At 46.6% G+C, this 13,330-nt stretch overlaps 1 protein-coding gene across 1 annotated transcript in view; it reads right to left on the bottom strand.

The window, feature by feature from the left end:
- The window catches only part of AHCYL2 (adenosylhomocysteinase like 2), a 79,622-nt gene that overhangs the window by 26,911 nt on the left and 39,381 nt on the right, over positions 1–13,330 (bottom strand). Inside the window, exons 3-6 of the mRNA XM_024193102.2 lie at positions 12,799–12,942; positions 11,026–11,126; positions 9,357–9,459; positions 8,144–8,238 (exon numbers count right to left, since the gene is read on the bottom strand). Of these exons, the coding sequence (XP_024048870.1) occupies positions 8,144–8,238; positions 9,357–9,459; positions 11,026–11,126; positions 12,799–12,942 (443 nt within the window). The remainder of the gene's footprint in view (positions 1–8,143; positions 8,239–9,356; positions 9,460–11,025; positions 11,127–12,798; positions 12,943–13,330) is intronic.

Genomic DNA, 13,330 nt, shown 5'->3' with positions numbered 1-13,330 from the left:
GACATGTTAGCGGACGGGGAAGATGAAGAAGGAGATGAGGAGGACGAGGCAGTCGACAGCGCTGGCACCGCTGATTTCCCCGACAGCCAGGAGCTCTTCATCACCCTGACCGAGATCCCCTACCAACCGTCCCCCGCCGTTACCCCAGACACAGATTCAGGGGAAGGATCAAGCAGTAAGTGTTTTAAATATCTAAACATTTATTTACAACATAACTGGCATATTTAAAATATTAACAGTAGCTAAAGTGCTTTAAAACATGTAAACATTTATTTGCAACAAAACAGGAAGATTGAAAATATTAACAGTGGGTAAAGTGCTTCAAAACATGTAAACAGGAAAGTCAAACAAAAGGGGAATCAGTGCAAAGTGTGTCATGATTAGTCTGTCTTTGGGCGCCTCAATATATAGTCCGAACCATTTTCAAAAAATTGCACAATGTCCGCTTCATGATTATAGTGCCCAAAACCCTGCAGTCATTTGTCCCTCCAAGGGCACCTAAGCCAAGAACTGGTCAATGTAACCGGGGATAGAGGCGACATCCTCCGGGGAGAACTCCTCATACACCTCCTGCAGGTGTTTTTCCAGCCTCATCAGCAGGTTCCTGGGCAGGGAGAGCTTATTAGGCCCCCCGTGGTAGGACACGTTTCCCTGCCACAACGCCAGCAGGTACTCCGGGATCATGGCCTTGCAGAGCAGCGCAGCAAATGGCCCCGGTTTCTGCAGGCTGTCCCGGAGCATCTTCTCCTTCTGGCTCTCCGAGACCTTCAGGAGGGTGATGTCTGGCATGACTCCCTGCTGTGAATTAGGTAGGGGAAAGTTAGTATTGGGACTGCTTGCCCGTCCCTTTACAGAACTGCAACCGCCGGTTTACAGCCACGCGGTTTACAGCCGCGAGGGGGTGGGACAGGGCCAGAGTTCATGCTTGCAGGATTGCTGCCAGCAGAGACTCGCATTGCTTTCTATGTGAAAGGAGGCCAGTGCCACTCTTAAAGTTTTAAGCGGCCACAAGTCTACGGCTTACCATGTTTGCCAGCTAGACAAAGTCCGGTGTCCAGCCCTGCTCCTCAGCTCGCCACAGCAAGACCGCAGGCACGGTAGGCGAGGGCCGAAAATTCGACCTTGTCCTCAGTGCGCGTGTGATAGGTGCTCTGCATGGTCTTGTTCACAGAGAAAGACTATGTTCTCTGTTCACAGATACATTGCTCTGTCTCAGGAATTCACTCCCTTTTTCCAATTCCCACAGCCACATCTGCCCAGAGGCTAGCGCACATTAGGAGGAGGAAGAAGAGGACACGGGAAGACATGTTTGCTGAACTAATGGCATGCTCCCGAGCACAGGCAGCCCAGCAGACACAGTGGAGGGAGAACTTGTCCCAAATGCACCGGGCAAACATTGAACGGGAGGAGAGGTGGCGACAGGAGGACAGGCAGGCTACTCAAACGCTGCTTGGACTAATGAGGGAGCAAACGGACACGCTCCGCCGCCTTGTGGATGTTCTGCAGGACCGGAGGCAGGAGGAGAGAGCCCCGCTGCAGTCTCTCTGTAACTGCCCTGCCCCGCCACCAAGTCCCATACCCCCCTCACCCAAAGTCCAAACACGGAGGGGTGGAAGGGGCCGTGAAAAATTTCACTCCACCCCTGCGGACTGCTCTACCACTAGAAGGCTCTCATTCCCCAAAATTTGAAAAGTCCTTTCCTACCCGCCTCACACAAGACCCCGTCCAAGTTTCACCCCCCCGTTCCATGTGCGGTTGTTAATAAAGAATACGTTTCTGTTCATTTCTGTTTCCATCCTCTTCTTTTGGAGGGGAGTCTGTCTGAAGGGGGGGAAGGGGCTTGGTCATTGGACAGGACAGTCACCTTTAGCAGGGGGCAGGTGCAGCAGCAGGGCACATATACAGTGCAGTGACTAGTTATCCTGGTCAGTCTGGGAGGTGGTTTTCATGTTCTGTGTGGTGGGGGGGGGGGTGTTGCTCTGTGACTTGGTGGCGGGGGAGGGCAGTTACAGATCTTATGCAGCGGTCCTTACCCTGGATCACAGAGCCGCGCAGCAGGGGATCTGTAACCCTCCTCCCCCTGCAAGACAGTCACATAGCCGACACATACACGCAGTCCCGGCCAGGAGGGCTGGCAGGCTCCGTTGAAACAACCAGTCCACCACCGCGGAGCCTGTCATTCCTGGAGTTTAGAAGCATCATTTGCATCACAACACTAAACCCGCCCCCCGCCACAGTCTGCGTCCCAGGTTTAAAACATTCCCGCGAAAACAGTAATAAAGACAATGGTGTCCATTAACAAAACAGAACAGATTTTATTTTTTGGGAAGGGGGTGAAGGGGGTATGTGATTGGAGAGGATAGTCGACGGCAACTGGGTAAAGAAACGGGGGCAAGTTCTGCTTCTGTGTCCACAAACTTAAAAGTCACTGGGTACCCTGCTCAGCCTTGAAACTGGCTTTCAAAGCCTCCCGGATGCACAGCGCGTCCCGCTGGGCTCTTCTAATCGCCCGGCTGTCTGGCTGGGCGTAATCAGCAGCCAGGCTATTTGCCTCAACCTCCCACCCCGCCATAAAGGTCTCCCCCTTGCTCTCACACAGATTGTGGAGCACACAGCAAGCTGCAATAACGATGGGGATATTGGTTTCGCTGAGATCACAGCGAGTCAGTAAGCTTCTCCATCTCCCCTTGAGACGGCCAAAAGCACACTCCACCACCATTCTGCACTTGCTCAGCCGGTAGTTGAACAGTTCTTTTTCTGTGTCCAGGGCGCCAGTATAGGGCTTCATGAGCCAGGGCATTAGCGGGTAGGCTGGGTCCCCGAGGATCACTGTAGGCATCTCCACATCCCCAACAGTTATCTTGTGGTCCGGGAAGTAAATACCTTCCTGCAGCCGTCTAAACAGACCAGAGTTCCTGAACACGCGAGCGTCATGAACCTTGCCCGGCCATCCGACGTAGATGTTTGTAAACCGTCCCCGATGGTCCACCAGTGCTTGCAGCACCATTGAAAAGTAGCCCTTTCGGTTGATGTACTGGCTGGCCTGGTGGCCCGGTCCCAGGATAGGGATGTGAGTCCCATCTATAGCCCCACCGCAGTTTGGGAATCCCATCGCGGCGAAGCCATCTATGATGGCCTGCGCGTTTCCCAGGGTCACTACCTTTGACAGCAGTACCTTGACGATTGCCTTGGCTACTTGCAGGACAACAACCCCCACGGTAGATTTGCCCACGCCAAAGTGGTTCGCGACTGACCGGTAGCTGTCCGGCGTTGCAAGCTTCCAGAGGGCTATGGCCACTCGCTTCTGGACAGTCAGGGCTGCTCGCATGCGGGTGTCCTTGCGCTTCAGGGCAGGGGACAGCAAGTCACAAAGTTCCAGGAAGGTCCCCTTCCGCATGCGAAAGTTTCGCAGCCACTGGGATTCATCCCAGACCTGAAGCACTATGCGGTCCCACCAGTCCGTGCTTGTTTCCCGGGCCCAGAATCGCCGTTCAACAAAATCCACATGCCCCATTGCCACCGTGATGTCCTGGGCGCTGGGGCTCGTGGTTTCTGACAGCTCTGTGCTACTCTCCGACTTCAGGCCCTCACGGCGGTGCCGTAGCCTCCTCGCCTGATTTCTCTGCATCTGCCTCAGGGAAAGGTGTATGATAAGCTGCAAGGCGTTGAGAACGGCCACAACTGCAGCGATGGTCGCAGCGGGATCCATGATCGCAGTGCTGTGGCGTCCGCGCTGTCACTGATCTAAAAGTGCGCGAACTGATTTCCCGCCGGCGCTTTCAGGGAGGGAGGGAGGGCGGTAGTGACTGACGGATGACGACAGTTACCCAAAAGCACCCTCGCCACATTTTTTTACCCAGAAGGCATTGGGGGCTCGACCCAGAATTCCAATGGGCAGCGGGGACTGCGGGAACTGTGGGATAGCTGCCCACAGTGCACTGCTTCCAATGTCGACGCTTTCCCTGGTAGTGTGGACTGACAAAGTCGAATTACTGTCCTTAGTGTGGACACACACGTTCGACTTTCTAATATCGATTGCACATATTCGATTTAACTAAAATCGAACTACTCTCGTAGTGTAGACATACCCACAGAATCAAATAATTGCTAAACACGGCTCTGTTCTTTTTAGCTCCATTCCAAACACAAAATTCACTCCCAGCTTTTACAGACACACCACACAATGGAATATCAGACGAGTACTTGGCAATATCCATCTAAGTTTTCCTTCTGTGATAACATGGCTTGCTGTGTGTGTATTGAACCACAATGCTGCCATCATTAGTTGTTTATATAGTGATTTGGAAATGCAAAGTGCTGATTATTATTGGAGCCCATTCCCATAATCTCCCTCTCTCCCTTGATGATGAGCTCCTCAGAGCAGGGACCAACTGTTCCTTTCTGAATGTTTGGAAAGAGTAGCACATTGTCAGTGCTTCACAAAATATTAAATAATAATCAACACCATCTCCTTTTCCTCTTCCAAGTGCTTTACAAGAAAACAAACTCCAGTGTGAACAGATATAATCTCCATTCTACATATGGGGAAACCGAGGCACCGAGCGGTTAAATGACTTGCCAAATCGACACCGAGTGGTGTCAATGCGCAGATCAGAACTAAGGAGTTCCTGACTCTCAGACCTGTGCTCAGATTACACCTTTCATTTAAAATCTAGAGATCTAATGGAATGAGGCAACTGACATGAGAGTAAAATACTAGAGATAAGACCCACTCTCCACTCTTGATTCCTTTCAAGCGACCCATATTTCACTTGGGGTACACACAACTACTGAATCTCTTGGTTTCATTAATCCTCATTTACTTGATAGGGCAGAGAGTCCTCTTGTGAAAATGCATAAACAGGGCAGAATTCTGGGTTTTAGCACGTTTCTCCTTCCTAGGAGAGTATAAGGTAAGAGGACATTGAGCCTAGAGAATGAGCCCCTGAAATGCCTCAACAGATGGCCAGCTTCAGACAGCAGAATGTACACAAAGTGCTCTAAGAGCAAGATCCACCACATGCTGATTTTCCTTTAGTTCCTCACACATCATCTTTGTTTCATTAGAATCCTTCCTAGTTATCATTTTAGCAAACCAATCTTCACCTGCATGAACACGCCAGGGACGTTTTTTCATGCAAATCAACCTTTTTGAACATTAGCCCCATCTTGCCTTTTTGCTGCTACTTGCAGTCAACGCCAGACTTTTTGTTAGACCAGAGTGTTAGTACAGCTGCACTGTATCAATCTCCTCCTGATTCTAGTGCGCTCAGCTTGGCTCAGAGAACTCTGAGGGGCCAAAACGCGGCAACAGAAACATCTCTGCATCTTCACTCTGCACTCTCTTCCAAAGGGACATTTATATCCTCTGGCACAGACAATTGCTGTGTCCACTATCCCAGCAGAGATCTAATCCATCGCCTACGTAGAAATACCTTCTCCTTTGATTTGCATTTTATGCCTCCAACAATGCAAACCTGGAATCCTGTTAGTCTCTCATTGCAGCTGCTTGTCAGACTATAAGGTTCTTTTTAAAATAGTAATTCCCAAATCTCCCCCAGATCAATTTGCCGTACCCTTTCTATTTAGCAGCTATTTCCCCTTCACATGTCTGTCCCCAGATGACTTATTTCACTTTGCTTCATGCACAGAACAGAGTTGGTGCACTCTTGACTGGAGATTGTGAACAGCAGTGTCCATGGGTCTACGCTGACACAGGGCAGCATCTCATCCTCCTATCTGAGGACATATCTGGGGCAGACCCACTGCCACTCCAATTCCTTTGCAACCGCGAAGCCGAAGACTGCTGCAGAAGGGAAGGAGGATGGGAGGTGGAACGCCCGAAGGGACAAAACATCTCGAAGAACTGAAGTTACTGTGTAGGTAAGTAACCTCTCCTCCTGCTCCACTGTAGGAGACTCCCAAGAAGTATCTGAATGTGGAGGTGGGTGCTGAGGAGATAAATCCAAGACAGTTTGGAGGACATCATCACCAAAGGTAGTGTCAGCCCTGGAAGCAGGTAAGATTATGTAGTGCTTGGCATAAGTGTGAATGAAAGGCCATGTTGCAGTCCCATTATGGGATGCGAGGTCTAAGAGTCAGCACTATAAAGTGACCTACCCCTCTTTCTAGAGTTTGGTAGATGAGAGGGACTTCGTCCTTTTAGAGGACTTTATCTCTGGAACTACCTAGAAGGCTCTGGAAGCCACCGGAGCAGCCTGAGAGACTGAGGTCGATGTATGGTGGGGGAGGAGGAAGCAGACCCCATTGGAGCTAAAGAGTGTTCTACTAAGAGGAGCTTCAACCTAGCCTCTCTATCTTTATGAGACCTGCCTTTGAACCCCAGGCAGATTTAAGCTTTGGCAGGATGTGTCTCAGAGACAACTAGAATGCCTGTCACTATGGGGAAATGGCAGGTCTGGCAGGACTTGAACCGTGGGGTTTTAGGCATAACACAGGGAAATAGCGAAAGCACTAATGCAAAAAGTTTGTAGGAGGGGACCCCCACCCCTTCATGAACAAGCTGTGCTAAAACTAAGAAAAAATTAACTAGAAAATAATAACTAAATAAATAAAATAAAAAATAAATGATAAAAGGTAAGGAAAGCGGGAAGTTGTAAACAGCGGACATCACAACAGTGTTGTCTCAAGCTGCAGGCGGTCTAGAAGGAACTGGAGTGGCAGGAACTGGGTCTGCACCTCCCTCTAGGCTCTCACATGGGAGCACAAAGCTCTGCTTTGCACAAGTGCGGTAACTACTATTTACAATTTCCAGTCACGAGTGCATGGGCTCATGCATATCCTACGGTGGAGCACCCACAGGGGATATACTTGAAGAAGAATGCTCTGTCGTGTGGACCACCTCAAAGAGCTCTGCAGATCCACAATGCCATCCTCACAAAAAGGAATTCTGAGACGACATCAGCCATCCTAACACATTTCACAGAACCAAGAAGCCGAGTCAAACTATCATAGGACAAACGTGCCAGGTGCAGGAAGGGTTTCAATTTCTCTGACACCACCAACTCAGTGATTGCCGTCACAACTGATGGAAGCTTATTCCCCAACATAAGCCGTTTATCATTTCTTTAATTGAATTTTCCATATGCAGATTTATGGATGAGGGGATGGATTATCTGACTATTCCCCAATCCTTCTAAAGGGGATGGATAAAATAAAGTGAACAGAGGTGTACTTAACAAAAGAAAACTCTAATATATCCCAAATAATTCAATATGAGCAAACGTAAGCAATACAAATACATCACAATATCCACCATCTGTTAGATTGTGACCTCCAAAGCCAAGGACCAGTCTCAAGTGTTGTAGGAATAAAACATTTGAGAACTGAAAACTATTTCATTTGCCAAGTTCAGGGTTCTGTGATTGCCCTATGAGCAAAAATGTCACAAGCCATTAAAGCAAGAAGCTACACTTTTTACTGTTTTGCAATCTGATACAATGAGCCCAGCCAGGCTAGTTGTCAAGGTCTCTGGAGTCCTAACCCTGGCTCTGAAATTGAGGCCTTGTCTAAATGGGAAAGTTGCCTTGGTATAACCTAAGGTGTGAATTTAAGATGATCTAGTTAAACTGGTGCAAACTGCTGCGTGGATGCTTATTTTGCTTTGAGTGGTTTTTTGCAGTTTAGCTTAAGTCGACTGGGAACAGGTTTAAAAGTTATACTGAAATAAACTGCTCAAACTGAAGTAAGAGCACTTATACAGGGCTTTGCACCAGTTTAACGACATTGGTTTAAAAACTGACTTAAGTAAAACTGGCCTGTATAGACAAGAACCGGACTGGCTCCATGAAAGGTCTCTCGCAAGTGAGTCAACCCCCTCCTCCAATTCCCTACTTGTAAGACAGTGATAAGTTAATTCCTTATGTTGTGAGGATCAGTTCGTAATTGTAATGCACTTTGAAGATAAGTGCTACGTAGGTGGCAAGGAGTAGGATTAGCTGTTGATGAAGAAACACAGAACTCTACATTCGAGGTTTAATAGGAAAAAACATTTTAATAATTCCAAACCTTTTGTGGCCCCTATCCCACCCTTCATCTCTCTAGGCTATAGTTCAGACATCATCCTTTATAACTGCTACTACATGTGCCAGATGTTTGAGATCCTACCATGTTTTAGACCCACCATATTAGGCTGCCATCCTTCGACGTTGACACAGCGATCGATACACCACCAGAAGTCATCTTCAGATTCTCCCTTCCAGGCAAAGACAGGGAACCCTGATAGAGACAGGAAGAAAGTTCAGTACTAATGCAATCTATGAAAGTGTCACCGAAGTGCTCCCCTAGCCTGGCAAAGATGGAATGGTCAAGGTGATGCACTGCTTCCTGTCACCGTGAGAATGCCCATATTGGCAGAATCTGGCTGGATGCAGCGCTCGCTCTAGTGGAGGTCTGGTTCTTGCCTCTTTTAGTTGCGGAGGTGCTGACATGGTACCATGGGCAGCAGGTAGGAGTGAGCCTTACTGGAGAGTGACTGTCTTGAAAGGGCTTTTCAAAAAGTCATAAAGCTAAGAGTTCGGCCCACCCCGCAAGACCTTTTCATTGTTGTTCTAGTCAGTCTTCAAATATACTATCTTGAGGGGGAGGACCCAATTCTTGATTCCTAGCTATAGTACAGAAAGCCATTTGCAGGGACAGGAATATTTACAGCATATGCAACAGTTATTTACATATCAAAAGGCTGCCCAGGCAGCATTCTTGTACAGACTGCAGAGGGGGCTAGCAATAGATGATATCAACTGTTAAGTACATTTACACTCCAGAGAAGCAAAATTTCTGGCTGTGATTTTCAAAGCAGAGCAGGGGATTGAAATGCATTAAAATTACTAGAAGATGTGTAGTTCAATCCCCTGCACGGCTTTGAAAATCTTAACCTCTAATGTTAAACAAACCACATTTCTTGCCAAGGCTGCTTAGGCCAAAGTTTGATTTCCAGTTTCATTCCTTACATCTCAAATCCACAGAATTTTCTCTCCTGAGAAGCGATATATTTGATTAAATCAATATGAATGGCTAATACTCACCAGCAACCCTGCAAGAACAAAGCAGGGTGAGCAGTCCAGCTTTCTAAGTAACTCTAAACAATAAATGAACATATGCAACCTTGCCTCATAACTTACCAGCCTACACACATATGTGAACATACAAGGTAGAAGGGAGATAAATAAAGAAACACTGTAAAGATTTCAAGCTTCTAAAGGTTTATTTTACATTGAAGGGAAAACTATTTGAAACAGAACATAATGCACTTGAGCAGTGTCCTCTTTTAAAGTATTGATACTTAAAGGCTTACAGGAATCTCTCTAAAGCACGCTGAAGAAGGCAAAATCCCTTACCACTTTCAGCCAGGGCAGCAGCCACTTCATTGAGAGTAGAATAGATGTTGCAGGCAGCCCATCGGCATTGAGCACCCAAGGCACCAAGAGTCTCCATTAGTACCTGGATCAAAGAAAATAAGAACAGCCATATTGGGCCAGGCCAATGGTCCATCTAGCCCGGTATCCCGTCTTCTGACTGTGGCCAACGCCAGATGCTTCAAAGGAAATGAACAGAACTGGGCAATTACCATGTGATCCATCCCCTGTCATCCAATCCCAGCCTCAGAAGGTAATGAGTGATGTTGTTTTCACATGAGTTGCACTGAATTAGAAGGCCTTTGTGCAAATATACTTTTACATGAAGCCAAGTATCAAGCTCTGTAATTACCGTGAAACAGATTTCAATAGTCTCACTGTAGTTTCTTTAAACACTGAGAGCTTGTCTACACGGTGCATTAGTCCACATTAGAGGCGTGTAAATTCCAGTGCTCACTATTGTGTTGTGCTAACTGGCTCACTTAGACCCTTGCTGGCATACACTAAGAGTTCCCTCGTGTGCACTACTGAACTTTAGTGCATGCCAGCAGTGGCCACCTGGGTCAGTTAGTTCACAACATGCCAGTGCACCCTGGAATTTAGTGCGGACTAATGCAGCGCTGTGTAGACACGCCCTGACAGAGCAGTCAGTGCTGTATGAAACAGAGACAGACAGACCATGCATCAGAGAGCCTGTCATTTAAAACGAATGAATACAAAAATAAAATAGTAATTCCAATGTGCCTAGTCCATTTCACCCAGAGATAGCAAAGCCCCAAATCCCAATCCCCTGCTCTAGTCATTAGAGCTCATTCCCTACCAGTGAGTCCTGAATCACACAGTACCTTCACCTGCCATAATCACTAGATCCCACTTCCCTCTTGATTTATTCTAAGATTTGTTTTTTTTTCTTCTTAATCACCATTACTCACAGCTATGGCTCACACACTTGCACTGCTCACATCTTAAAAGATGAGATACAGATAGACATACATCCTTATTAAATAGACCTTTTCAGAAGTTGGCAATTCTCCTTTTTAAAAAGCGATTTTGGTGAAATGTGCTGGATTGACATCTCTGGAGACTAAAGTCTTCTTTGTCCCCAAGAGCAGCCGCAGCGCAGACAAAGAGAGTGCAAGATTCCCTGACAGTGCCCCGCCAATGTGCTCCTGCCCCGGAAGGACTGAGAACAGGTTTCAGTCTTCGTGGCCTATCCATTCTTTGGCCTCCCTGCTGAGACTGCCAACAACGGTATGAATTAGTGCCAATTGTGTTGGTGTTTTTTGGGCTGTGGACTGCCATTGTCTGGGAACTGGACTGAGACCCACTAACCCGTCTCACACCGGTCACTGAACAGCCAACAGTAGGTAGCATTACAGTCACTACCATGCTGGGCCAGACTCAGACAGGGGACCTATCAGTCACTGGCAGCAAATCCCCTCAGTTATCCTCCAAGTCATCCAATCTCTGGGAAATCTATTTTTCTCCAAGCATGGCATTATGTAATGATAACTATTTCAGGGAGACTATTTCCTAGGAGTATGTCCTTTGTATACCAATGGAGTCACCCTAGAGTGGAATTTAAAGAGGCTTCATGCTGAAATGCCCACTGCAAAGGGAAAAGAACTGAATAAATAAAACAGGGCCTTACGGCAGTCTGTGCAGTTATGTGCGTGCAGCCCACAATCTTGGCCCCAGCCAATGGCTTCTCTCCCTGAGCTCGCTTCCTTAAAGCCATAAGTGCAGGCATCTCTGGAAGGAAAGAAAAATCAATCATTAAAAAGCAAAGAAGAGTCAGCACAAGGAAGCAGCCATCCAGCACCGCTGCCCTACTTTGCCTTAGCATTTAAGATCTACTGTAATAAATCTGTGCAGTACTGCCAGCCCCAAACCCTCAAAAGCCAGGAGTCAGGCCCCCCAAATCATGACATTGGCTTAAAAATATTAAGATTTTAAAAAATTAATACGTTTTAGATTCCTTTTACTTGCCTTCTGGTGTTTAAGTCTTTGGGGTGCAGCCTAATTATGTTTTCAAGCTTTTCTCTGCAACCAGAACAGCTAGAAACTTACTGCACCCTCCCCAGGGGAAGCTGAAATGTTCACATAATCACTTGTCTAAATGAGTTGGGGCTTTAAGAAAATCAAATATCACAAGACTCATGCTAAAATCCAATAGTTGGCACTACTGTTATGGCTGTGTACGAATGTCAGGGTTGTTCTTACACCTTCAGCACCCGTCTAGAGAGCTGGGACTTGGATAAGCCCACTCTGTTTGTGACTACTCTCATCCTTGCAAACAATCTAGTAATTGGATTCGGTCCCCTTTCACAAGTTGTCTGAATGAATTAGGATTTTTACAACTTTGCCTATTATTTGTGAATTGTTTGATAACCATCTTCTTCTGTTTGTAATAACGGGTCTTTGAATATTCAATATTTTCTCTATTGTGGGTCACTTAGATCACATGATATGTTTTTTCTGTTCTCCGATAGGCTAACCTAACTTTTATTGGCAGGAACAGTGCCAGAAGAAATCAGTGGGACAGTGAACCTCCCAAGAAAAGGATGGGGAGCACTTTAAGGAGATGCACAGAGAGGAGCTAAGGTAGCCTAAGAAATTTTAGGACACAAATATTTCCCTATTTTGGGTTAGCCACTGGAGCCTCTTGCCTTTTACACCTGGTTGGAGGTGTACCACGTAGCTCTGTTGTAACAGGGCAAAGAGAAGCTTCAGGTCATCTACTTGAACCCTTAAGTATAAAAGGTTATGAGTAGAGCTGGTCAAAAACCGGACTTATTCCCCGCTCCATGGAAAATTACAACAAATATGAAAAAATAGTTTGTCAAAGTTTTCCCACGGAAAAATTAGACTTTTCGGGGGGAAAATATTTTGTCCAAAAACTGAAATATTTTAATTCAGAAACACTTCTGTTGTGTCACATGCTCTTATTCTCTGGGGTTCCTGGTCAGACTCCATTTCCCCATCATGCACCATGGTCTCCCTTTATGGTGAGGAGAGGCAGTTGCATCAAGGGTGTATTGTGGGAGGTAGGTATAGTCTGGCTGGGAAAGCTGGCCCATAGTGGAGGATAAAGACATGAGGAAACACAACTACAACTTCCATGAGGCACCAAGATGGAATATCCAAACTGAAATATTTCTGGGTATGGCTGAAATATTTTGGGTTTAAAGCTTTTTTTTTTTTTTTGACAAAAGATCCAAATGTTTTGCAGAAAACAGGCACTTCTCTGGGAAAGGTTCCTTTAGTCAAAAACCCAATTTGCTGCTGAAAAACATTTTTAACAAGCCCTTGTTATAAGCTCTGCAGGATGGGAAGGTCTGAGGTACTGAGGATTTAAAGTTGTTCAAGTGAGAAGTCCAGATCACAACAGCATAAAACTTGAGGAGCTTGCCTCCTTTTTTACCTTGTTCAGCAATTTCAATCTCTCGGCGCCCAAACTCTGCCTGCTTTATGTTTTTCACACAGAAATCGCTGCTGCCTTTGGAGTTCTTCTGTTGCTTGTCCCGGGGGGAGGTCTCATCATCAGAGCTGTCGGTGTATGAGGCAGCTGGAGAATGAGAGAATGGGGACACATCAGGCAGAATAAAATATCCCCGACCCCACCAAGAAGCAAAAGAAGGGAATTTGTGGTGTGGAAGAAGTTAGACAATCTGCAATTGAAAGGGGGACACAGGTTCGAGTTACAGCAAATGTCCAAATACCTGGTCACTTGAGGGTAAAAATACTTCACAATTATGCATCACTCACAGACATGCCCTAGAATTTGTGTTCTTTCCAGTTTTGAGATGATCAGCTCAACAGCTCCGATGCGTTTCTTCTGGGCAACAAGAGCATGTTCAGGTGCCACTCCATATCTTTCTTCAACTGAGACCTTTTGCTTCTACTGTTCACAACCTCAGGATCAATCTTCACCCTGAACTTCCCCCCTCCACATT

This window comes from Terrapene carolina, unplaced genomic scaffold, assembly GCF_002925995.2.
Source record: "Terrapene carolina triunguis isolate 2854851 unplaced genomic scaffold, T_m_triunguis-2.0 Scaffold68, whole genome shotgun sequence".
Lineage (NCBI taxonomy): Eukaryota > Metazoa > Chordata > Testudines > Emydidae > Terrapene > Terrapene triunguis.
This window is presented reverse-complemented; position numbering and strand designations above follow the sequence as displayed.